This window comes from Pelodiscus sinensis, chromosome 1 (assembly GCF_049634645.1).
Source record: "Pelodiscus sinensis isolate JC-2024 chromosome 1, ASM4963464v1, whole genome shotgun sequence".
NCBI classification, from domain to species: domain Eukaryota; kingdom Metazoa; phylum Chordata; order Testudines; family Trionychidae; genus Pelodiscus; species Pelodiscus sinensis.
In genome coordinates, this window is record NC_134711.1 from 2,816,246 (window position 1) to 2,841,689 (window position 25,444).

The following is a 25,444-nucleotide window of genomic DNA, read 5'->3' on the forward strand; positions in this document are numbered from 1 at the left end:
CCTGGGCAGCCCAGAGGCCCAGGGGATGGGCCACCCCCCAGCCAGAAGTCAAGGCCTAGACACTTGCCCCTGGGTACGGCTTTTATTGCTGTGGGCGTGGCTGGCCCAGCCCAGCCGCCACCGCTCTACTGAATACACCGGCCTGCGCCCCATCAGAGGGGGGCGCAGGGGCAGTGCAGTCAACACCTGGTACCTCTCCGGGCCAGGGGGGCGCCCGGAGCCCCCCACCCCGGCACAGAGCTCAGCTTCCGGGTGCTGAGCAGGGCTCACATGGGTGCCAGCCTGCGGGCCCAGCAACAGGGGTTCAGGGGCAGCCAGGAGGCCAGGCATGAGGGTGAGGGGCCTGGCCTGCTTCCTCCAGAGGCACTGTGGGGAGAGGGCTCGGCCGGGGGATGCGGGGAGGACAAGGGGAGACAGGGCTTTGCCCCCACCCGTGGCCGGGGGGTGTCTGGACGGTGCCAGGCTCCGGGTGGCTGTGGGGGGCAGGCAGGGCCAGGCGCCCCACGGCCGGGGGGGTCCAGACTCCCCACGGGGTTAACGCCCGGGTTCAGCGGTTGCCATGGACGACGCGGGGGCAGGCCCGGGGCAGGATGCAGCGGGCATCGTGCTCCACCAGCCCGGCGGGGCACTGGCACCCGGGCACACAGGCCTTGGAGCAGCGCGACGCGACGGCCCCCAGCGGCTCCTCCTGGTTGTAGCACGTCCTGGGGCAGGGCGGGCCGCACTCGGCGAAGACGTAGCCTCGGTCCTGGGGGCAGCCCACGGCTGGGGGGAGACGGGGGAGTCAGGGCCCGGAGCTGGGGGGAAGAGGGGGAGGGCGGGGACCGACCCCAGCACCCCGGGCTCAGCCCCAGAGTGAGAAACCACCGCTCCCCCCATGCCCATGGGGCTGCCTCAGTTTCTCCAGGGGCCTGCACCTGCCCTTTGCTCCTCCCCATCTGAGCCAGCACAGAGCCTGTCCCCCAGGAACCCCCCGGACCAGCAGCCCACTACCCGGCAGCACAGGGAGGACGGGGCAGGGCCGGACCCCCCCCCCAGCCCAGCAGCCCACCCCCCCCGGTAGCATGGGGAGGACGGGGCAGGGCCAGACCCCCCCCCAGCCCAGCAGCCCACCCCCCCCGGTAGCATGGGGAGGACGGGGCAGGGCCGCCCCGCTCCAGCCCAGCAGCCCGCCCCCCAGTAGCATGGGGAGGACGGGGCAGGGCCGGACCCCCCCCCCCCAGCCCAGCAGCCCGCCCCCCCAGTAGCATGGGGAGGACAGGGCAGGGCCAGACCCCCCCCCAGCCCAGCAGCCCGCCCCCCCAGTAGCATGGGGAGGACAGGGCAGGGCCGGCCCCCCAGCCCAGCAACCCACCCCCCGGTAGCATGGGGAGGACGGGGCAGGGCCGGCCCCCCAGCCCAGCAACCCACCCCCCGGTAGCATGGGGAGGACGGGGCAGGGCCAGACCCCCCCCCCAGCCCAGCAGCCCACCCCCCGGTAGCATGGGGAGGACGTGGCAGGGCTGCCCCGCTCCAGCCCAGCAGCCCACCCCCCCAGTAGCATGGGGAGGACGGGGCAGGGCCGCCCCGCTCCAGCCCAGCAGCCCGCCCCCCCAGTAGCATGGGGAGGACGGGGCAGGGCCGCCCCGCTCCAGCCCAGCAGCCCACCCCCCGGTAGCATGGAGAGGACAGGGCAGGGCCGGCCCCCCAGCCACTCACCGCAGAGCGTGGGCGAACGCCAGTGCAGGGCCAGCCCGGCGCGGCGGCACAGGGCGGCGTAGGCCTCCAGCGCGGCGCACAGGCCCTCCTCGGTGCCGGCCCCACAGGCGCACAGGTCGTAGACGCAGGCGGCGAAGAAGGGCTCCGGGGGCACCAGGGGGTGGCAGGGCTGGAAGGGCCCCGCCGTCAGCACCTTGCAGCGGGCGTTGGCCTCCTTGCGGGCCCGGTAGCCGGCCTGCTTGCAGGGGTCCACGTCCCGCCCGTCGGCACACGGCCCACCCGTGCCATTGCGGCTCCGCACCTGCCCAGGAGACACCATCAGCGCGGGCAGGGGGCATCGCCTGCCGGCCCCCATCCTGGAGCTCCCCATGGGCTGTGGGGAGTGGAAGTAGGGGCTGCGAGGCCAGCGCCCCAGGGCGGCACTAGGGGGCGCTCTCCTGTGCTGGCCCCTACACCTTGGCCGGGCACTAGGGGGCGCTGTGCTGCAGGGCGCAGCAGGGGGCGCTCTCCTGCGCTGGCCCCTACGCCTTGGCCGGGCACTAGGGGGCGCTGTGCTGCAGGGGTCAATGTGGGGGTAGGGGCCTGGCCGGAGGGGTGGGGAGGGAGCTGGCTGGGGTCAATGGGGGGGGGTAGCGGCCGGAGGGGTGGGAAGGGAGCTGGCTGGGGTTAATGGGGGGGGTAGGGGCCGGAGGGGTGGGGAGGGAGCTGGCTGGGGTCAATGGGGGGTAGGGGCCGGAGGGGTGGGGAGGGAGCTGGCTGGGGTCAATGGGGGGGGGGTAGGGGCCTGGCCGGAGGGGTGGGGAGAGAGCTGGCTGGGGTCAATGGGGGGTAGGGGCCGGAGGGGTGGGGAGGGAGCTGGCTGGGGTCAATGGGGGGGGTAGGGGCCTGGCCGGAGGGGTGGGGAGGGAGCTGGCTGGCGATAATGGGGGGGTAGCGGCCGGAGGGGTGGGGAGGGAGCTGGCTGGGGTCAATGGGGGGGGTAGGGGCCGGAGGGGTGGGGAGGGAGCTGGCTGGGGTCAATGGGGGGGGTAGGGGCCGGAGGGGTGGGGAGGGAGCTGGCTGGGGTCAATGGGGGGGGGGTAGGGGCCGGAGGGGTGGGGAGGGAGCTGGCTGGGGTCAATGGGGGGCAGGGGCCAGGCCGGGGGCAGCCGCAGGGCCTGGCTCTCTGACACCAGCCCCCCCTCACCCTCCAGCTGTTGCCGAAGGCGGCCTCGGAGCGGGCCAGCTGCCCCGCGGGCAGGCGGGTGTCGTCCTCCGGGAGCCCGTTGAAGTTGCCGCACAGGCCGCAGGTGCGGCCTCGGTAGGTGCCGGGCACGCTGAGCTCCAGGTGCGAGCGCCCGCTCCACAGGACCTGGGGGGAGAGGGCGGATGGGCAGGCCCCCAGCGTGCGGACACAGAGCCCAGCCAGCCACCGGGCACCGAGACCCGCTCAGGTGCCCATCACCCTGGCATCTGGCCGTTCCCCTGGCCAGGCCAGCGCCGGCTGTGGCTCTGCAGGGAAGGCCTGCCATGCCACGCCCCCCCTCCAGACAGTGACAGGGCGGGGGCCCCAGTCCCGGCGGTTACCTTCACCCCGAGGCGGGTGCTGAGCAGGACGGCGCGGGCCTGGCGCTCCACGTAGAGGTGCGGCTCCCGGAGGAAGGGCAGCGCCACCGCCCGGCCGTCCACCTGGCGGGGGGAGGCAGGGCTGAGAGGCTGGGGTGTGTTTGCCCCGAGCTCTGGGCCCGGGCAGGGGGCCCCTGGGGGCCGGGGCTTTGCCGAGTCGGGTGACGCTGCGCGGGGGCCGGTGGGAAGTTTGTCATTGAGGGACCTAACCTCCATGAATCTCTCTAGCTCTTTCTTGAACCCTGTTAAAGTCCTGGTTTTCCCCACATCCTCCAGCAGGGAGTTCCACAGGTTGCCTGTGCGCTGCATGAAGAAAAACTTCCTTGTGTTCGTGGTGAACCTGCCGCCTATTCATTTCCTTGGGTGACCCTGAGTTCCGATGTTGGGCCACTCGAGTGACTAGCAGTGTTGGACTGACCATGGCGCTTGAATGCTGCCAATCCACACCCGAGGGATTCTGCTGCAAACCCGCCCTCGCCCCTCCCTCCCCCCTCAGGGCTGGCTGCCTAAAAAGGCCTCGGGCAGTGACTTGTTCAGGGGACACTCCCCTTTGATCCCCTTGCCCAGTGAGAACCGTCGGATTCCCTCCACGTGGGCAAGGGGATTAAAGGGCCCCGGGGGTCCCTCTGTTGGTCTTCCCCCTGCTCATCGCTTTAGAAGCACTTTGCCATGGGCAGAGGGCCGGGAAGGGGTTGCTGTGGGCAGAGGGCAGGGGGCCGGGAAGGGGTTGCCGTGGGCAGAGGGCAGGGGGCCAGGAAGGGGTTGCCGTGGGCAGGGGGCCGGGGGCCAGGAAGGGGATGCCGTGGGCAGGGGGCCAGGAAGGGGTTGCCGTGGGCAAGGGGCCATGGGCAGAGGGCAGGGGGCCGGGAAGGGGTTGCCGTGGGCAGGAGGCCGTGGACAGGGGGCCGGGAAGGGGTTGCCGTGGGCAGGGGGCCAGGAAGGGGTTGCCGTGGGCAGGGGGCCGTGGACAGGGGGCTGGGAAGGGGTTGCCGTGGGCAGGGGGCCAGGAAGGGGTTGCCGTGGGCAGGGGGCCGTGGACAGGGGGCCGGGAAGGGGTTGCCGGGGGTAAGGGACTGGGAAGGGGTTGCCGTGGGCAGGGGGCCGGGAAGGGGCTGCCGTGGACAGGGGGCCGGGAAGGGGTCGCTGACTCGTCCTGACATGGGAGGCGACTTGTAAACTGGCAGCTAGTTCCCTCCCTGCTCAGAGCCTGCCCCAGGCCCCGTGCGCTCCGCCCAGCCTCCCTAGGACTGCACCCGGGCCCTGCGTACCCCCAGCCAGCCTGGGCCCCAGGCCCCGTGCGCTCCGCTCAGCCTCCCTAGGACGGCACCCGGGCCCTGCGTACCCCCAGCCAGCCTGGGCCCCAGGCCCCGTGCGCTCCGCCCAGCCTCCCTAGGACTGCACCCGGGCCCTGCGTACCCCCAGCCAGCCTGGGCCCCAGGCCCCGTGCGCTCCGCCCAGCCTCCCTAGGACCGCACCCGGGCCCTGCGTACCCCCAGCCACCCTGGGCCCCAGGCCCCGTGCGCTCCGCCCAGCCTCCCTAGGACTGCACCCGGGCCCTGCGTACCCCCAGCCACCCTGGGCCCCAGGCCCCGTGCGCTCCGCCCAGCCTCCCTAGGACTGCACCCGGGCCCTGTGTACCCCCAGCCAGCCTGGGCCCCAGGCCCCGTGCGCTCCGCCCAGCCTCCCTAGGACGGCACCCGGGCCCTGCGTACCCCCAGCCAGCCTGGGCCCCAGGCCCCGTGCGCTCCGCCCAGCCTCCCTAGGACTGCACCCGGGCCCTGCGTACCCCCAGCCAGCCTGGGCCCCAGGCCCCGTGCGCTCCGCCCAGCCTCCCTAGGACTGCACCCGGGCCCTGCGTACCCCCAGCCAGCCTGGGCCCCAGGCCCCGTGCGCTCCGCCCAGCCTCCCTAGGACTGCACCCGGGCCCTGCGTACCCCCAGCCAGCCTGGGCCCCAGGCCCCATGCGCTCCGCCCAGCCTCCCTAGGACGGCACCCGGGCCCTGCGTACCCCCAGCCAGCCTGGGCCCCAGGCCCGGTTCTGCCCCAGGCAGCGGGGGAAGAGGCTCAGGGGCCGTGGGCATCCGACCCGGCCAAGGTTTCCATCGCACCTTGACCAGCCAGTCCTGCAGCAGCTGCACCACGGTGTCCCCCATCCGCACCGTCACGTCCTTGGTCCAGGCCACGCCCGGGCGGCCACGGTCCTCATTGGTCACATGGATGCTGGGGGCAGGAGACGGGCAGGAGTCAGTAGGCCGGGCGCCGGGGGGAGACGTTCCCCACTAGGCCAGGGACACAGCTGGGATAGGACCCAGGAGTCCTGGCTCTCAGACTTTTTCTGCTCTACCCACTAGGACCCACTCCCCTCCCAGAGCTGGGACCGAACCCAGGAATCCTGGCCCCCAGCTCTTACTCCTGGGCCGCCCTCCCCCCGTGTCTGCCGTGCCCCCTCTCACCTGAAGTCCCCGCCCTGGCAGTCCTGGGCCAGGACGTAGGTGCAGGTGCCCTGGAAGTGCAGCAGCCGCCCGTCGAAGGTGCGGTAGTGCGGGTCGCCGAAGGCCAGGCAGGTGGCGGGGCGGGGCAGACAGCGAGGGCAGCAGGTGCCCGGCACCAGCGTGGGCGTCTCGTCCTGGCCAGAGGGGGCCGTTAAGGAAACCCAGGTGCCCCGTACTGGCTGCCCCCTTCCATCCGCCTGCCTGCCCCCAGCATGGCCATGGGGCGCCGTGGGCCCGCTCCCGGCGCAATAAAACCGACTTTCCCGGCCTGGACCGTGCCCTGATAGGCTGCTCCAAGGACACTAGCGCCCCCCATGGGCCGGAGAGGCAGGTCCGACCAGCGTGGAGGCGGAGCCAGCTGCCAGCCCGGGAGGGGAGGGGCCTCGCCGGGACTCACCGCGGCGCAGGCGGCCGGGGGGCAGCGCTGGCTCCGGCAGTGCACCTCCCCGGAGACGCAGGAGCAGGTCGTGCAGGCGTCCACCGGCCAGTGCGCGCCGGCCTGGTACCGCTGGCCCTGGTAGGAGCAGGAGCCGTCCGGGTCTGGGGCAGAGGATGGAGCCAGCAGTGTGGGGAGCCCCCGGGACCACAGGACGGTGGCCAGGGCCAGGCAGGATCTGACAAGGTGGCAGGCCAGGCACGGTGCCCGGTCTGCCCGCCCCGCTCCGCTTAGATGGCACGGGAACACAGAAGGCACCACTGGCTGCTGTGGAGTGTGTGGAGGGCCCCTTCCCCAGCTCTGTGCCTCAGTTTCCCCACTCCGTGCCTCAGTTTCCCCACACTGGCCAGCCTCACGCAGCCGAAGGTGCCAGTCTGTGCACAGCCTGTTTAACCTCCGTCTCAGGGACCCCCACTGCAATGCTGGGCCGCCCTCTGGGATCTGCCAGCCAGGGGTTGGCGCCGTGCTGGACTCCCCCCTCGTGCCCTAGCCTGGCGTCTCTGAACCCCTGGCCCCGCCCCCGCCTCTCCTGGGCAGGGGTCCTGAGCCCAGCGAGCCTGCCGGGAAGAGCTCCTACCTTGGCACTGGTAGCAGCACGAGCCGGGCATCCGCACCCTCCGCAGGCTGCCCTGGCACTCGATGGGCGCGCACGCCGCGATGTGGCAGTCCACGTGGCCCCGCTGCGTGGCAGAGACACCGGAGCGGAGTCGCACCCGCCCTCGGGCAGGGAACGGCCCCCTGATCTGCGCCCCCCAGGCCAGGTGCCACGTGGCCCCGCCAGAGACCCCGGCTTCCCCTCCAGTGTCCATGGGGGGCCTCAAGCAAAGCCCCTCTCTGCCCGGCCCCTGGGAAACCGCAGTGCTGGCTGGCGAGAGAGGGAGGGACACAGACATGCTAGGCCGGGACGGGGGGGGGGGGGGGGGAGGGGAGCCCCAGGGCAAGACACGCTGAGCCAGGGGTGGGGGCTGGGGGTGCTGGGCCTCACACTGCAGGTGCAGCTGATGCAGTCGTCCTCACTGTCGGTCCAGCTCTCCCCGTCCGCCACACGGCGCTCGCCAGCCTCTATCACGCACCCTGCAAGGGCGGGGGGGGGGGGTCAGCCGCTGCCCCCAGACCTCCCTGCGACCAGGGAGGGAGCAGCATGGTTCCCAGGGAGCCCCACGATGGGCTGGGGGGAGGGTGCGGAGCAATGCTCCCTGTAAGCGCTTCCATCCATGTGCGGAATATTTTTTTTCTACGTGTACTGAAGCATGTGCGGCTGTGCACCACCAGGAGAAACAAAACACATAGCAGGGGGCGCTCTAGGGGCGCTCTGCCAATCAACCGGGCGGCCTTGGAATCTCCCCCGAGCGGCCGCCCACGTGCCCAACTTACAGGGACCACAGGTGCTGACTGGTTCCTCGTTGTCACTAGGCTTCAGAGTTATCGGCCCAGGATGGGCAGGGCTCAGAGCTAGCGCCGCGCTGGCGGTCTGCAGGGTGCCTGGACAGACTGCACGGGGGTTCACCCAGCTCCCCTTGGCTCAGCCAGCGTCCCTGCCCTGGGCCCCCCTGGGCCTGGCCTGGGCTATCCCAGAAGGGGAGGCTGCCCAGCTCCGAGCACCCCAGCCACAGGTGCTGCCTAGAGCGCAGGGATCCCCACATCCCAACCTCCCACTGCTCGGTGCCCCACCCCCCAGCAAAGCGTGCCCATCGGCGCGGCGTCTGGGCACTGGCCATACGTCACCGTCGCAGACGGGGCAGCAGGCGCCCTGGGGGGTGAACTGCTCGGCCGGCGGGCAGCTGAGCGGCGGGCAGCCCTGGCGCACGCACACCCAGGTGAGATCCTGCAATGAGAGGTGAGGGGGCTGGGATGCAGCCAGGGCGTGTGCGCCCGCCTGGCACCCGGCCGCGACACGAGCACACGCCCGCACAGGCACACGGGACGGGCCCTGGCCCACTCCCTCCACACACACGGGGGGCAGCCATGTGCCTGGAACTGCCTCCCCGATTTTCTCTTGCTGCCGACAAGGCAAAGGAAGCCTGGGGGGCCAGAGAGTCAGCCAGATGGGGCTTGGAGAGGAGGCGAATGGCTTGTTCTATGCTGCCCTGCCCCGCCCCAGAGGTGGCTGCACGGTGGGGCCGAGCAAGGCATCCTGGGCTGCGAAGGGCTGAGAGCAGGTCTGGGGCTTTCCTCCCCGAGGTGCAGGGGCGGGGGGCTGATCACACACCGGGGCCAAGGCCGCTGCCCGGTGAAGGGACGGAGTTGCCCAGGCCTCGTACCTGGCACCGGCAGGTGTGACAGGGGTCGTCAGCCGCTGGCAGCTCCCTCCCGGCCAGCTCGGCCGTGCACTGGGTCAAGGCCTCTGCAAGCACAAAGGTAGCGGGGCGGGGATGGGGGGTGAGATGTGACAGCCCCACCCCGCCCCGCCCCACCCCACCCTGCCTGCCTGGGGGGGCCAGCACCAGACGACTGCGACAGGAACGGACCAGTAGTCCCGTGATCACTCGCTTGTTACAGTCACTGGTTGCTTTGTTGTGCTGTGTGCCGTTCCTACTGTCCTATGCTGCCCTGCAGTGACGCTGTGTGTCCGTGCCTCAGTTTCCCTGGGCACTGCAGCACGAGGAGGGGGAGGCCGGGCATGACTCACTGGGGAAGTCTGTTCAGTCTCTCATGGCAGCCAATTACACCTCGGGCCTGGAAGCAGGACAAGGCAGGAGACGGGGCAGCTTGGGGCGGGGGGAGAAGGGAGCCTAGTTGGCTTGGGGGGCCGGGGCAGGGGCCCTGCGCTGGGGTTCTGGGCCCCCCTTTCCCAGAGGTGGATGGTACTGGCTGCTCCTGGTTCTTGTGACAAGGCATCTGGGCGACGCTGGGTCCCTGGGAACCCACACACCTTCTGTTCTACCTGCCGGCTGAATCTCACCCCTGGGTGCGGGTGGGGGTGCAGGGCCGGGGACTCCCCCACACTCCCTGACACCAACCAGTGAAACGCAGCCCAGCCCTGGCCTCGCACAGCAGGGGGGCGCTATGGGGAGGGTTTCCTGGCTATTCCAGTCCAGCCCAGTCCAGCAGGGGGCGCTATGGGGAAGGTTTCCCGGCTATTCCAGTCCAGCAGGGGGCGCTATGGGGAGGGTTTCCCGGCTATTCCAGTCCAGCAGGGGGCGCTATGGGGAAGGTTTCCCGGCTATTCCAGTCCAGCAGGGGGCGCTATGGGGAAGGTTTCCCGGCTATTCCAGTCCAGCAGGGGGCGCTATGGGGAAGGTTTCCCGGCTATTCCAGTCCAGCAGGGGGCGCTATGGGGAAGGTTTCCCGGCTATTCCAGTCCAGCAGGGGGCGCTATGGGGAGGGTTTCCCAGCTATTCCAGTCCAGCAGGGGGCGCTATGGGGAGGGTTTCCCGGCTATTCCAGTCCAGCCCAGTCCAGCAGGGGGCACTATGGGGAGGGTTTCCCGGCTATTCCAGTCCAGCAGGGGGCGCTATGGGGAGGGTTTCCCGGCTATTCCAGTCCAGCCCAGTCCAGCAGGGGGCGCTATGGGGAGGGTTTCCAGGCTATTCCAGTCCAGCCCAGTCCAGCAGGGGGCGCTATGGGGAGGGTTTCCCGGCTATTCCAGTCCAGCAGGGGGCGCTATGGGGAGGGTTTTCCGGCTATTCCAGTCCAGCCCAGTCCAGCAGGGGCCGCTGTAGGGCAATGGGGGGGGCGGGAATTCCGGGCTGGTCCAGCCTGGCGCTGCTAGTGCAGGACATTGTGGGGGGTGGGGCATGGGCAGGGTGTTCCGGGGCAATGCCCGCCCCATGCCGTGCCCTGGCGGAGTGGCCCTACCAGTAAGGGGCACAGTGGGGGTGCGGGGCTGGGGCAGGGAGTCCCAGGGCAATGCCCGCCCCATGCCGTGCCCTGGCAGACCGGCCCCGGCCCGCGCCAGCAGGGTACTCACGGGCGCAGGTGGCGCAGCACTGGTTCTCCCCGGGAGGCTGGACCTGGCTCCGGGGGCAGCCCACCAGGCTGGGGCACGGCCTGCGGTAGCAGCGCACCTGCGGCCCCCCGAACTCCAGCAGCTGCAACAAACGGCAGCAGCCAGGCCGGTTACTGTCCTGCCCCCCCCCCCCCCCCGGTCTTCCCCCCGCAGCCCAGGAATGGACTAACCCTCCCCCAGGTGGGGAGCAGCCCCCCAAAGCCCCGGCGCCCCCAGGCAAGAGGCCCTGGAGAGCCCCTCCGGGGGGGAGGGGAGCAGTGTCCCCCCGCTTACCTCACAGGTGCAGATCTCGCAGGGGTCCAGCGAGGGCTGGAAGGTCTCCCCGGGGCGGTACGGCCGGCCCTGCACCACGCAGCCTGCGGAGAAAACCCGCTCAGGGCACTGCGGGGGGGCCTGCTCCCCGAGCCTGGCTCCCACCCCCTCCACTCTAACCACTAGCCCCCGCTCCCCTCCCAGAGCCAGAACCCAGGAGTCCTGGCTCCCACCCCCTCCACTCTAACCACTAGCCCCCGCTCCCCTCCCAGAGCCAGAACCCAGGAGTCCTGGCTCCCACCCCCTCCACTCTAACCACTAGCCCCCGCTCCCCTCCCAGAGCCAGAACCCAGGAGTCCTGGCTTCCACCCCCTCCACTCTAACCACTAGCCCCCGCTCCCCTGCCAGAGCCAGGGACAGAACCCAGGACCGGACGCTTGGGGGGAGGGGCAGGTCTCCGGCCTGTGCTGAGCGGGGGCAGAGGGTCTGGTCCAACCTCTTGCTCTACGATGCCGCAGCCCCCTGCCCACCGTGCCCCCTCCGGCGTGGGCACCCACCTGTCGGGCATGCAGCCTGCGGGCACCGGGTGAGCAGGGGGTGAGGCTCACGCCGCCGCCACGGTCCTTCCCGCAGGCCGTCCGGCCCCCCGGGCACTAGTCACCCCATATGGACCCACGGGAGTCGCCCGCCCTCCAGGGAGGGAAACGGGCCATTGCTTGGGGGCGGAGTTATGCAGATGACCTCTCTTAAAGGGGCAGGCGCACGGCCCCGGGCGCAGGAGCTGGCGCAGGAGGTACCTTGGCAGCGGGGGCAGCAGTCCCCGGGCTCCGTCACCCGGTGGGCGCAGGTCAGCGGGGGGCAGGGGGCCGTCACGCAGCGCACCTCCCCGCCCTGGGAGGAGAGCAGCACAGCTGTCAGCGGCGGGGGAGGGGTCTGATGCCCGCCCCCACCTGGGCACCGGTGACCCAAACCAGCCCCACCCCCAAGCATCAGGGGGTATCTGTCCCCTCCCCAGAGCCAGTTCCCTCTGCCCCTAACGCTGCCCACACTCGGTGGCAGGCCCAAGCAGACCCGGGAGGGGGGTCGGCGGGGGGCAGCGAGGCCCCGGGAGTGAGGGGGGGGGGTGGGCAATAGGGAACACTGGACACAGGGGGATCCACTCTGTCACCCTCCCCCCCCCCCACTGTGTTCCCCTCCAGCCCTCCCACCCCCGCTCCTTTGCCTCCTCCCCTCCCCTCTGTGCCACCCCCCCTGCCCTTTTGTGCTCCCCTTCCCCCCCCCCCGCCCCAGCCCCATGGCTCAGGGGGTCTCGGAGCGGGCCCAGCCTGTGTGGGGTGCCCCCCTTGCTGCCCCCTGCCCAGCACTGGGGAGGAGTCGGGGGCCAGCTGGGGGCCCGGAAACAAGGGGATTTTAGGGGGTCTCACCACACAGGAGCACCGCTGGCAGGGGTCTGTCGGGGACGGCCAGTGTGAGCCCTCGGGGTGCTCCTGCCCCCTGTGCCGGCACTCTGAGAGAGGGGGGGGTCAGAGCCCTCCTGGCCTGCCACCCCCGGCCCACTGCCCTGGACAGCACCCGCCCCTTTGCTTCCCTGTCCCCTTGGCTGTGCCCTCCTCCAGCCCCCCCCCGCTGTGCCCCCCTTCTCCCGTGCCTTTGCCTCCCGACCCCACCCCTGCTGTGCCCCTCCTCCGGCCCTCCCCCCCCGTACCCCTCCCCTCACACCTTTGCCTCCCCACCCCCTCCCCCCCACTGTGCCCCCTGCCGGTGTGGGGAATAGGTGCCAAGCCCAGAGGCCTGGGTGCTGGGCACAGCCCCACGAGGCAGCGGTCTCCTCACCTGGACACTGGGGGCAGCAGCGGCCTGGGCGCTGGACGGGGCTGGCGCAGGGGGCCGGGGGGCAGAGGCCGGGCACACACGTCACCCTGCCATCCTGCGGGATGAGAGCTGGTGGCATCACACCCAGCCGGGCCAGGGCCGGGGAGGGACAGACACCCCCTGGAGCCAGCAGCCCACCCCCTGGGCCCCCCGCGTAGAGGAAGTCGGTGCCAGGACTGTGAGCCCCCTCCCTGTGCGCCACTGGGCTCCTCCCCAGAGCTAGCTGCTGTCCCGAGGGGCGCAGGGAGCCCCCGGGCCCAGCCCCCCGACCGGCAGGGAGGAGAGTCAGGGGGCGACAGGGACGCAGCGTAGCACAGACGTGTCAGCGCAGGAGCGGCCAGCACTGTCCTGGGGGGGGGCGCCCCTAGAGCCCTGACCCTCCCCCTGCACCCCCAAGCCAGCCCAGACACACACACTCTCAGCAGTCCGGCCCCTGCTTCCTGGGTGTCACCTGGTCCCCCCCACCTCAGCCATCTGGTGCAGAGCCCAGGGAAACTGAGGCACGCCCGGGGGTTACTGCAGGGTCGTGGAACGCACATGCCTCGGAACAAAGGGGTAAGCCCCGCTGGGCACAACTGTTGGGGACTGCTCACCAGGCAGGGGCAGAGCCTGGGGAAACTGAGGCACGCACGGGGTTTACTACTGGGCCGTGGAACGCGCACGCCATGGAACAAGGGGGGTAAGCCCCCGCTGGGCACGGCTGCGTGGGCAGCGCTCACCAGGCAGGCGCAGCGGCGGCAGGCGGCGCGGGGGTCAGGGAACCGCTCTCCGTTGCCGCACGCTCGCCCGTGGAAGCTGCAGCCATCGCATGTGGGGCAGTCGCAGGGGCCGGCGGCTGGGTGGGGGCAGGTCACCTCGGGGCAGGGCAGGGGCTCGCAGGACACCGCTCCCCGCTGCAAAAGAGGGCACCGCATGTACCCAGCCCCCCCGGCTCCCTGTGCCCCTTGGGGCTGTTCCCAGCCTCCCCCCGGCTCCCTGTGCCCCCTGGGGCGGTACCCAGCCTCCCCCCCCCCCGGCTCCCTGTGCCCCCTGGGGCGGTACCCAGCCCCCCCCGTTCCCTGTGCCCCCTGGGGCGGTACCCAGCCCCCCCCCCCGGCTCCCTGTGCCCCCTGGGGCGGTACCCAGCCCCCCCCCCGGCTCCCTGTGCCCCCTGGGGCAGTACCCAGCCCCCCCCCCGGCTCCCTGTGCCCCCTGGGGCGGTACCCAGCCCCCCCCGGCTCCCTGTGCCCCCTGGGGCGGTACCCAGCCCCCCCCGACTCCCTGTGCCCCCTGGGGCGGTACCCAGCCTCCCCCCCCCCGGCTCCCTGTGCCCCCTGGGGCGGTACCCAGCCCCCCCCCCCGGCTCCCTGTGCCCCCTGGGGCGGTACCCAGCCCCCCCCCCCGGCTCCCTGTGCCCCCTGGGACGGTACCCAGCCCCCCCGGCTCCCTGTGCCCCCTGGGGCGGTACCCAGCCCCCCCGGCTCCCTGTGCCCCCTGGGGCGGTACCCAGCCCCCCCCGTTCCCTGTGCCCCCTGGGGCGGTACCCAGCCCCCCCCCCCGGCTCCCTGTGCCCCCTGGGGTGGTACCCAGCCCCCCCCCCCGGCTCCCTGTGCCCCCTGGGACGGTACCCAGCCCCCCCGGCTCCCTGTGCCCCCTGGGGCGGTACCCAGCCCCCCCGGCTCCCTGTGCCCCCTGGGGCGGTACCCAGCCCCCCCGGCTCCCTGTGCCCCCTGGGGCGGTACCCAACCCCCCCCCCCGGCTCCCTGTGCCCCCTGGGGCGGTACCCAGCCCCCCCGGCTCCCTGTGCCCCCTGGGGCGGTACCCAACCCCCCCCCCGGCTCCCTGTGCCCCCTGGGGCGGTACCCAGCCCCCCCCGGCTCCCTGTGCCCCCTGGGGCTGTGCCCATCCCTGTGCCCACCGGCCCTGCCCTACCCCCGCTCGTGGGCACGTACCAGGCAGCGACACTGCTCGCAGCGCCTGCCGGGGGCTGGGAAGGTCTCTCCTTCCGCAGGGTCCCGGCCCTGGACGTGGCAGCCTGGCACGAGAGGAGGGGAGGGACTGAGTGGGGGAGACCAGCCCCTGGCACTGTGACCCCCAGCGCCACATTCCCCCCAGTCGGACCCCCCCAGATCCCGAGTCACCCCCTGCCAGGAGCCCCCTGGCACCCGCTGATCCCAACTCCTGCCCCCAGCCCCTGCCCCCACCTCCGGCTCCGCTCTGGGGCAGGCCGGCCCCCCACGGGCACGGGGACTGGCCAAGCCAGCCCAGCCCGTCAGTACCCAGCCGGGCCCTGCAGCACCCGCGGGCAGTGGAAACGGAGCTGCCAACCGGCTCCCACCCCATGGATCTGCCCAGGGCTGGGCCAGCAGAGGCTGTGGGTCGGGAGCGAGGGGCACTGGGGGCTGTGGGTCGGGAGCGAGGGGCACTGGGGGTCGGGAGCGAGGGGCACGGGGGGCTGTGGGTCGGGAGCGAGGGGCACTGGGGGTCGGGAGCGAGGGGCACGGGGGGCTGTGGGTCGGGAGCGAGGGGCACTGGGGGCTGTGGGTCGCGAGCGAGGGGCACTGGGGGCTGCGGGTCGGGAGCGAGGGGCACTGGGGGTCGGGAGCGAGGGGCACGGGGGGCTGTGGGTCGGGAGCGAGGGGCACTGGGGGCTGTGGGTCGGGAGCGAGGGGCACTGGGGGTCGGGAGCGAGGGGCACGGGGGGCTGTGGGTCGGGAGCGAGGGGCACTGGGGGCTGTGGGTCGGGAGCGAGGGGCACTGGGGGTCGGGAGCGAGGGGCATTGGGGGCTGCGGGTCGGGAGCGAGGGGCACTGGGGGCTGGGGGTTGGGAGCGAGGGGCACTGGGGGCTGCGGGTTGGGAGCGAGGGGCACTGGGGGTCGGGAGCGAGGGGCACGGGGGGCTGCGGGTTGGGAGCGAGGGGCACTGGGGGTCGGGAGCGAGCGGCACTGGGGGCTGTGGGTCGGGAGCGAGGGGCACTGGGGGTCGGGAGCGAGGGGCACTGGGGGCTGTGGGTCGGGAGCGAGGGGCACTGGGGGTCGGGAGCGAGGGCATTGGGGGCTGCGGGTCGGGAGCGAGGGGCACTGGGGGCTGGGGGTCGGGAGCGAGGGGCACGGGGGGCTGTGGGTCGGGAGCGAGGGGCATTGGGGGCTGCGGGTCGGGAGCGAGGGGCACTGGGGGCTGGGGGTCGGGAGCGAGAGGCACTGGGGGTCGGGAGCGAGGGGCACTGGGGGCTGGGGGTCGGGAGCGAGAGGCACTGGGGGTCGGGAGCGAGGGGCACTGGGGGCTGTGGGTCGGGAGCGAGGGGCACTGGGGGTCGGGAGCGAGGGGCATTGGGGGCTGCGGGTCGGGAGCGAGGGGCACTGGGGGCTGGGGGTTGGGAGCGAGGGGCACTGGGGGCTGCGGGTTGGGAGCGAGGGGCACTGGGGGTCGGGAGCGAGGGGCACGGGGGGCTGCGGGTTGGGAGCGAGGGGCACTGGGGGTCGGGAGCGAGCGGCACTGGGGGCTGTGGGTCGGGAGCGAGGGGCACTGGGGGTCGGGAGCGAGGGGCACTGGGGGCTGTGGGTCGGGAGCGAGGGGCACTGGGGGCTGGGGGTTGGGAGCGAGGGGCACTGGGGGCTGGGGGTTGGGAGCGAGGGGCACTGGGGGTCGGGAGCGAGGGGCACGGGGGGCTGCGGGTTGGGAGCGAGGGGCACTGGGGGTCGGGAGCGAGCGGCACTGGGGGCTGTGGGTCGGGAGCGAGGGGCACTGGGGGTCGGGAGCGAGGGGCACTGGGGGCTGTGGGTCGGGAGCGAGGGGCACTGGGGGTCGGGAGCGAGGGGCATTGGGGGCTGCGGGTCGGGAGCGAGGGGCACGGGGGGCTGGGGGTCGGGAGCGAGGGGCATTGGGGGCTGCGGGTCGGGAGCGAGGGGCACTGGGGGCTGGGGGTCGGGAGCGAGAGGCACTGGGGGTCGGGAGCGAGGGGCACTGGGGGCTGGGGGTCGGGAGCGAGAGGCACTGGGGGTCGGGAGCGAGGGGCACTGGGGGCTGGGGGTCGGGAGCGAGGGGCACTGGGGGCTGGGGGTCGGGAGCGAGGGGCACTGGGGGCTGCGGGTCGGGAGCGAGGGGCACTGGGGGCTGCGGGTCGCGAGCGAGGGGCACTGGGGGCTGTGGGTCGGGAGCGAGAGGCACTGGGGGCTGGGGGTCGGGAGCGAGAGGCACTGGGGGTCGGGAGCGAGGGGCACTGGGGGCTGGGGGTCAGGAGCGAGAGGCACTGGGGGTCGGGAGCGAGGGGCACGGGGGGCTGGGGGTCGGGAGCGAGGGGCACGGGGGGCTGGGGGTCGGGAGCGAGGGGCACTGGGGGTCGGGAGCGAGGGGCACTGGGGGCTGTGGGTCGGGAGCGAGGGGCACTGGGGGTCGGGAGCGAGGGGCATTGGGGGCTGCGGGTCGGGAGCGAGGGGCACGGGGGGCTGTGGGTCGGGAGCGAGGGGCATTGGGGGCTGCGGGTCGGGAGCGAGGGGCACTGGGGGCTGGGGGTCGGGAGCGAGAGGCACTGGGGGTCGGGAGCGAGGGGCACTGGGGGCTGGGGGTCGGGAGCGAGAGGCACTGGGGGTCGGGAGCGAGGGGCACTGGGGGCTGGGGGTCGGGAGCGAGGGGCACGGGGGGCTGGGGGTCGGGAGCGAGGGGCACGGGGGGCTGGGGGTCGGGAGCGAGGGGCACTGGGGGCTGGGGGTCGGGAGCGAGGGGCACTGGGGGTCGGGAGCGAGGGGCACTGGGGGCTGCGGGTCGCGAGCGAGGGGCACTGGGGGCTGCGGGTCGGGAGTGAGGGGCACGGGGGGCTGCGGGTCGGGAGCGAGGGGCACGGGGGGCTGCGGGTCGGGAGCGAGGGGCACTGGGGGTCGGGAGCGAGGGGCATTGGGGGCTGGGGGTCGGGAGCGAGAGGCACTGGGGGTCGGGAGCGAGGGGCACTGGGGGCTGGGGGTCGGGAGCGAGAGGCACTGGGGGTCGGGAGCGAGGGGCACTGGGGGCTGGGGGTCGGGAGCGAGAGGCACTGGGGGTCGGGAGCGAGGGGCACTGGGGGCTGGGGGTCGGGAGTGAGGGGCACGGGGGGCTGTGGGTCGGGAGCGAGGGGCACTGGGGGCTGCGGGTCGGGAGCGAGGGGCACTGGGGGCTGCGGGTCGCGAGCGAGGGGCACTGGGGGCTGGGGGTCGGGAGCGAGAGGCACTGGGGGTCGGGAGCGAGGGGCACTGGGGGGCTGGGGGTCGGGAGCGAGGGGCACTGGGGGCTGCGGGTCGGGAGCGAGGGGCACTGGGGGCTGCGGGTCGCGAGCGAGGGGCACTGGGGGCTGGGGGTCGGGAGCGAGAGGCACTGGGGGTCGGGAGCGAGGGGCACTGGGGGCTGGGGGTCGGGAGCGAGGGGCACTGGGGGCTGGGGGTCGGGAGCGAGAGGCACTGGGGGCTGGGGGTCGGGAGCGAGGGGCACGGGGGGCTGCGGGTCGGGAGCGAGGGGCACGGGGGGCTGTGGGTCGGGAGCGAGGGGCACGGGGGGCTGTGGGTCGGGAGCGAGGGGCACTGGGGGCTGGGGGTCGGGAGCGAGGGGCACTGGGGGCTGGGGGTCGGGAGCGAGGGGCACGGGGGGCTGCGGGTCGGGAGCGAGGGGCACTGGGGGCTGCGGGTCGGGAGCGAGGGGCACTGGGGGTCGGGAGCGAGGGGCACTGGGGGCTGCGGGTCGCGAGCGAGGGGCACTGGGGGGCTGCGGGTCGGGAGCGAGGGGCACTGGGGGCTGCGGGTCGGGAGCGAGGGGCACTGGGGGGCTGCGGGTCGGGAGCGAGGGGCACGGGGGGCTGCGGGTCGGGAGCGAGGGGCACTAGGGGTCGGGAGCGAGGGGCACTGGGGGCTGGGGGTCGGGAGCGAGGGGCACTGGGGGTCGGGAGCGAGGGGCACTGGGGGCTGCGGGTCGGGAGCGAGGGGCACTGGGGGTCGGGAGCGAGGGGCACTGGGGGCTGCGGGTCGGGAGCGAGGGGCACTGGGGGTCGGGAGCGAGGGGCACTGGGGGCTGGGGGTCGGGAGCGAGGGGCACTGGGGGTCGGGAGCGAGGGGCACTGGGGGCTGCCGGTCGGGAGCGAGGGGCACTGGGGGCTGCGGGTCGGGAGCGAGGGGCACCAGCAGAGGTCAAAGCCAGGCAGGCAGGAGGCCATGGGGATGGGCTCACCCTGCCCTGGGCTGTGGTGGGGGAGGTTTTCAAGGCAGCAGTGGGGTCGGTGAGGGGGGGGACGTCCGGGGGGCTCACGGGGCTGTCACCGCCCAGACTCCCCGGAGAGGGGGGACCAGCAGGGATCGGGGCTCCTGTCTCCTGGGCACAGCACCCGCCAGGCAGCAGGACGGAGCCGGGCGGGGCAGCGCGGCGACACCCCACATTGCTCTTCTGCGGGGAGAGACGCGGGTCCCAGCCCGGCACCGCCCGGCTCCCGCCCCCACCCCCGCTCTAATCACTAGACCCCACTCCCCTCCCGGAGCCCGGGCTCCCAGCCCCCGTCTACCGCCGGCTGTGCTCAGGGCCTTCCGGGGGGCCAGCCCCTCACCCTTCCTGGGCAGGGAATGGGGCGTGGGTGTCCCGGTGATGCCGTGGCGCGAGGCCCAAGCGCTGGGCACGGCTCTGCTCCCCACGCCCTGGGCACGGCCACGGGGGGGGGGGGGGGGACAAAGCTGGGAGCGAATCCTGCCAGGGTAAGGTGGGGGCAAGGCACTGGGAGCCCCCCTCCCCCCCGCAGCACACTCACCCGAACAGCGCTGGCCAGGACACATCGCCAGGGGGGAGCAGCTGGTTGGGAGGCAGGTGACGGGCGAGCACCGCACGGTGCCATCCTGCAGGCAGGGGGCTGGTCACTGCCGAGTGCCCGCGCCCCACCCACGCCCCCCTCCCCCCTGGGGCACGCAGAGCCCCCCCAGCCCTCCCCGGTCCCCCCAGCCTGGGGCGATGGCTGCTACCAGCAAAGGGCTGCGCCAGGCAGGACCAGGGGGCTTGGCACAGGGCAAGCTCCACCCTGGGACGCGCCGTGACCGGCCAGGGGGTCCCTGCTCGGCGCCGAGGAGGCGAAAGGCCCTGCCAAGCCGCGGGCGGACCCCACACGTGGCTCACGCGGGGCGGAGCCCCACAGGGCGTGGAGGCCAGGAAGGCGGGCGCAGGCCCTGGGGGAGGCTCCGGGGGACGCTGGCCAGGCAGGGCCCTGGGGGGAGGCTCCGGGGGACGCTGGCCAGGCAGGGCCCTGGGGAGGCTCCGGGGGACGCTGGCCAGGCAGGGCCCTGGGGGAGGATCCGGGGGACGCTGGCCAGGCAGGGCCCTGGGGGAGGATCCGGGGGACGCTGGCCAGGCAGGGCCCTGGGGGAGGCTCCGGGGGACGCTGGCCAGGCAGGGCCCTGGGGGAGGCTCCGGGGGACGCTGGCCAGGCAGGGCCCTGGGGGAGGCTCCGGGGGACGCTGGCCAGGCAGGGCCCTGGGGGAGGCTCCGGGGGACGCTGGCCAGGCAGGGCCCTGGGGGAGGCTCCGGGGGACGCTGGCCAGGCAGGGCCCTGGGGGAGGCTCCGGGGGACGCTGGCCAGGCAGGGCTCCCGCGGCGGGGGGAAGGGGGATCCCGCTGGGACGGGCTGGGCACGGTACATGTAGCCTCTGCACCTGGGGCAAGGCACGTGGGGCAGAATCAACCGTCAGGGCACCCCGGCCCCTGGCACGGCCCCTGGGGAGCAGGGATGCCACGGGCACCCCCAAGACTCCCCTGCAAACGGCAGCCTGGGCTGCCCCTCCCCCCCGGCATCATGGGCAGGACCCCCGCCCAGCTACCTGCCCCTCCCCCAGCCCCACTCCGCGTGGGCACTGCCCCGTCCCCTCCCCCTCCCCCCCAGCAGCACCCCATACCCACATCCTCCTTCGGGCCCTGCTCCATCCCCTCCTGAGGTCACTGCCCCGTCCCCTCCCCCTCCTTAGGGTAGCATCCCTCCGCCCCCCCGGCCGTGCCCCTCCCCAGCCCACTCACCACGGGCAGCACCCCCTGGCTCTCAGGACAGGCGCCGGGCAGGCCGTGGGTTCGCACAACACGTTCCCGCTCTGCATGACACAGGCCCCCCTGTTAGCAGCCCCCGCCCCCACCTGCCCCCCACCCTGGGCTCAGCCCCACAGGGAGAGGCCCCTGCCCCCCCATCCGCAGCCAGAGGGGTCTCTCCGCCGGCCAGCGGAGCAGAAGGGGTCTCGCTTCTCGGGTACAGCGCCGGCGCGACGCTCACACGAGCCAGGGCAGACGGCCTCGCCCTCTTGGGGGGAGGGGCTCACTGGCCCCTGGCCCCCCTCTGCTTTCCCCACGCTTCCCTCCACCCAGACTGCCCCAGCCCCCCGCAAGCTGTCCCCCAGCCCCCAGGAGGCCGCGCCCCGGCTATGTTCAGATTCCTCCGCCTAGCCCAGGGGCCATGGTCTACGAGCCCCCCTCAGGGTTCCCCCCAGCTGGGCCCTGCACACACACACACACCGCCCCTTTCCCTCGCTGCCCCCCCCCCACAGAGTCTCTGCAGAGCAGCATAGGGTCTCAAAACAGACAGCCCCCCCACTACGTCATAGCCCCCTCCGGGGGCAGATACGATCCGAGGGGCCCAGCCTGTGGGGAGAGAGAGCGGTGCAGCCTGGGGGCGCCCGCCCACCCCCCCTCCGGCCGGGCACACAGAGCCTCCCCCGCAGGGCCAGGGGCCCCCGGGAAGGGAGTTGGAGCCGCCCACCGGCCAGGGCAGGCAATGAGTTTGCTGGGCCTCAGCCCAGTGGCCATGTCACCCCCTGCCCCCTGGCAGCCTCCACGCAGAGACCACAGAGCCCCTCGGGGACCCCCGGACAGGGGAGGCTCATGGGACAGACCCACTTCCCCATCGAGCCTGCCCCGCCCCCCCGCCACACGTTCCCCTTGACTCCACCCCCCATGGTGCACAGACACCCCCGCCCCCAGACCTCTCTGCCCCGGTGCTCCCTGCCCCCATGGGGGCCCCACTCACCGTCACAGATGGGGCAGCAGGTGCCCGGGCGGGGGCTGGCAGGATGCCGGCAGAGCCTGGCACATTGCCTCTTCCTGCACACGGCACGACCCTCCTGTGGGGCAGAGGGGGGTCAGGGCTTCCCGGGGCTGCTTATGAGTAACGGAGTGGGTGGAGCTGTGCCAGGCTGGGGAGGAGCCGGGGGCGGAGCTTGGGCCTGGGGGCGGGGCAGGGGCGTGGCCCAGGGGGCGTGGCCTTACCAAGCACCAGCAGCTCCAGCAGGGGTCTACACGTGGGGCCCGCTCCTCACCGCGCTCTCGCCGGGCGGCGCCATCCGCACGGCCTGGGTGGGAGAGAACCGGCATGAAAACCCAGGACACGGACCCGAGCCAGTGGGGCCAGGGGGAGCCCAGCCCGGGAGTGAGGGGCACCCAGGGCGGGTGGGGGTTTCCCGCTTGCAGCCAGCAGCCGGGCGCAGAGCAACCGTCCTGCCACCGGGACTAGAGCCGCCCTCACAGGCTCCAAGCCAAGGAGGCAGAGGGGCACCGATCCGGGCCAGCCTGGCTGCCTGGCACAGCGCCCCCTACAGGATCCCGGGCTCAGGCAGGGCCCCGTCCCCTCTCACCTGGGCACTGGGGCCCATCCCGGCGCAGCGCGGGCGCCGTCCTCCTGCCACGTCCCCTCCCCGGTGCACACCAGCCGCCGGCACCTGTAGCTCTCCAGGGGCTCCCCGCGGGCCAGCCGCTCCCAGCTCTGCGCCAGACAGCGGGAGCCATGAGCTGGGGGGGGGGGTCGGGAGCCAGAACGCCTGGGTTCCAGCCCAGCTCCGGGAGGGGAGTAGGGTCTAGTGGTTAGAGCAGAGTGGGGGTGGGAGCCAGGACTCCTGGCAGTGCCGCCTTGGCCTGCCAGCCCCCCCTTTGCCCGCAGGCGTTGGCACCAATGGGCCGGCTAACTGCTCGCTCTGCGGATTGCCTCCTGCCCCCCGCAGGGCGGCCCCAGGCCCTACCTGGGCTCTGACCCCGTCCAGCGTGGCACCGAGTCCCCCGGCCAGCTCCTCCAGCTGCCACACTCTGTGCTCCAGGGCGCCCGGGCCGGGCTGCCCCATGCTGGGGGGGAGCTCGGGCTCACGGGGCTGCTGCTGGGAGCTGTGGATGTGGGTGAGGGCTGGAGCCAGGGGGGGCCCTTGGTCAAAGGGGGGCTCAGCCGGGTACCGCTCCTCTGCCAGGATGTAGGGCCCGGGGGAGGGATCTGGAAGACACCGCAGGCAGGGGGTGTCAATCACACTAGGGCGGGTACCCGCCCGACCCCTGACCGGCCCGGCTCTGTGCTACCCATGGCTGCCCGGGGCCCGGATGGGAGCCGTTTGCTGGGTGCTTGGGGAGCCTGCGACTGGCACATCTCCCTGGCTCGGCTGAACGCCTGGCACCGTGCTGCCCCACACCTGCCCCAACGACTCCAGGAGCCCGGCCCCGGGATCCTGGGGGGGAGCAGCTTGGGGGGGCACTGGGGTAAAGGGGGCCCCCTGCTCCATGTCTCCCGGCTGTCGCTGCTCCCCCCCCTTGCTCATCACCTCCTCCAGGCGGTTCCCAGCAGCCACCAGGGCCCCGGGGAGACTGCTGGCGCACTGCCCTGCCCTCTGCTGGATGGAGGCGGAGCTGCCCTGCTGGGTGTCATGGGCTCTAGATTGCTAGGGCTTAGTGGGGATTCTCCTCCTGGAGGAGGCCTTCTGTCTGGGAAGCGGGACCAGTAATGGTGCCTGCTGGCAGGCTGGGCAACACCGGGCCAGGGCTGGCGACATCCCCAGACAGCGGCAGGGAAGGGGAGGGCAATCCCTTTCCCCCAGACCTCAGACATCACCTGCACACAGCTGGGGGGGGGGGGGGGCTGATACTCTGGGGCCCTTCCCCCAGGCACCCCTCCCTCATTACCCGCTCACACATGGCATGCACCCCCCAGCTCCCTAGGGCACCCTCACCCAGCGCCAGCCCATCCACCAAAGTGGGGGGGGCACACAGAGGGAGCCAGAGGCTGTTAACCCCCCCACATACCCCAGCCTCCATGGGGGCAGTGGAGCAGAGCCTGTACCCAGCAATTAGTGCCGGAGGCCTGGTGTCAGCCTCGCTTGTTAGCAGATGGGGCCAGGGCAGCTGTTGCTCCAGCTGCCAAGGCTGGAATAGAGGCCAGCGGCAGGAGATTGGGGAGGGAGGGGCCCGAGGGCTGGGGGAACGGGGGTACAGAGACAGCACAGGGAGCCGCTGGCGGGTCACAGGAAAACTGGCCCCGTGGGGTTTGCAGACGAAACCTTCCCTGCTCCCTCCTCTACTAATCAGCACCCCTCCAGGCAGGAGACCCTACAATAACAAACCAGCATGGGCCTCTCTATCCACCAGCATACACAGCCCAGTGGGCAAGAGACCCTACACTAACAAACCACCTCCACTGCCCCCCCATTCAGCCTCTTGGTCCTTGCCACGCTCTCTGCCCGACTGTGCCACGGTTCCCGACGGCTGCTGAGCCGTGCCCAAGGCAGCCAACTGTGGTCAGTCCCCCAGGCACTGTAGCTGCAGGAAACCGCAGGGGCCTCCGGGGAGCAAAGTGTGGTCCGGAAGGCCCAAGCTCCTGGCTCCCACAAGGCTCACAACTAGGGCTGATCCTGCTTGGCGCCAGGCCTCTGGCATCCAGCGGCAGGGAGTTCCACAGGCCGGCTGGCCACTGCGGAAATCAGCATTAAAATCTTCTAGGGATGGAGATTCCATCCGCCTCCCTAGGGAACCCAGCCCAGCGCTTCCCCACCCTCCTAGGGAAATAGTTGTTCCTAATCTCCAACCTAGACCTCCCCCACTGTAACTTGAGCCCATTGCTCCTCGTTCTGCCCCCTGCCCCCACTGAGAACAGCCTCTCGCCAGCCTCTTTGGAACCCCCCTTCCGGGAGTTCAAGGCTGCTCTCAACCCCCCCACCCCCTCCGCCCTTCTCTTCTGCAGACTAAACAAGCCAGTGCAAACGGCAGCTCAGGGCCAGGTCCTTCCAGAGACCCGACTCCCCAGCCCCTGGCAAGCCAGGGGATCCCTCGGCCCAGCCGTCGGAGCGGGGCTCACTCACCGTTCTCGCCGGAGTGGAGCGGGGGCAGGTCGGGGCCTGGCTCGCCGCCCGGCGGGGCCTGCAGGGACAGCGCCACCAGCCCGAGCCAAAAGGCCAGGGGTAGCCGCGCCATGGGCACAGCACTCGGGGCGCAGGGCGGCCGGATCGGGGCCGGGGGTCCCGGCCGGGAAAGTTCTGCTCCGGGGGAAGCGCGGGGCGCACGGGGTAGAAGGGCGCACGGGGTGGAGGGGCGCACGGGGCAGCGCACGGTGCGGGGCGCACGGGGTAGAAGGGCGCACGGGGCAGCGCACGGTGCAGGGCGCAGGGCGCACGGGGTGGAGGGGCGCGGGGCGCACTGGGAGGGAGAAATCCGAGTCGCCCCGCACAGCGGAGCCGGGCTCTGCCTTCTCCCAGAGCTGGAGCCGCCTCGTACCGCTTCTGTCCCGTCTGGGGGCAGAGGCGGGGCGCGGGGGGCCGCGGGTGCGCTCCAGACTCTGTGCGCCCTTCGGCGCTTGGCGACGGGACCCTCCTCTGGGGACCGGAGCGAAAACCCGGAGCGGAGCGGGCGGGAGCGCGGAAGGGACCCGCAGAGCTGGGCAAAGGGCAGCGGCCCCAGCTCTTGCGCAAATCCTCCAAGCCCGGGGGCCCCGGCTGGCTGCCCGGGGGCGGGGCGGTTAGTTAGCAGGGCCAAATGTCCAGTTTCCTCGGCCCGTCGATGGCGGGGGAAGGGGCTGCGCCAGTCACACCTGGGGCTCTGCAGACAATCACTGTTTGCCTCCCACCTACCTACCGTGAGGCACAGAGGGGGAAACTGAGGCACGCGCCATTCCCTCCAACACTCCAGACAATTCCCATTCCCTCCCAGCCCAGGATGGGAGGAGTGAGTGGGCCACGATGAGGCCACCTCTCCCCCCTCCCGCAGCTGGCTGGCCATCGGGAAGGGAGGGGTAAACACACTATCCCCATAAATCTGTGGTCTGGCACTCCCCACCCAGCAGGGAGCAGGATCAGGGAGCAGGATCAGGGTCGGGGGGGTTGGCCCTGCTGGGCCCCCCTCGGTGCGCTGGGGGGTTGCCTCCTGGCTAGTGCTCCCTGCAGGAA

At 72.9% G+C, this 25,444-nt stretch overlaps 1 protein-coding gene across 2 annotated transcripts; it reads right to left on the reverse strand.

Moving 5' to 3' along the window:
- Positions 1-67: 67 nt before the first annotated feature.
- Positions 68-24,593, reverse strand: KCP (kielin cysteine rich BMP regulator). Of its 2 annotated transcripts, XM_075924968.1 has the most exons (24): positions 24,365-24,593; positions 21,525-21,607; positions 21,286-21,379; positions 20,289-20,359; positions 19,039-19,123; positions 14,236-14,318; positions 13,024-13,197; positions 12,266-12,359; positions 11,857-11,939; positions 11,230-11,323; positions 10,454-10,536; positions 10,142-10,262; positions 8,493-8,575; positions 7,957-8,056; positions 7,217-7,305; positions 6,809-6,911; positions 6,193-6,335; positions 5,757-5,929; positions 5,412-5,523; positions 3,514-3,606; positions 3,265-3,366; positions 2,885-3,049; positions 1,699-1,999; positions 68-765 (listed from the first exon to the last, which is right to left on the reverse strand). In XM_075924968.1, the coding sequence occupies exons 1-24, from the start codon at positions 24,474-24,476 to the stop codon at positions 548-550; spliced, it is 2,859 nt and encodes a 952-aa protein (XP_075781083.1). In that variant the 5' UTR covers positions 24,477-24,593; the 3' UTR covers positions 68-547. The 2 variants fall into 2 exon arrangements, with proteins under 2 accessions (XP_075781083.1, XP_075781086.1); XM_075924971.1 differs by lacking the exons at positions 13,024-13,197; positions 14,236-14,318; positions 21,286-21,379; positions 21,525-21,607; positions 24,365-24,593 and having other exon boundaries at positions 20,289-20,752.
- Between the last annotated feature and the right edge of the window lie 851 nt (positions 24,594-25,444).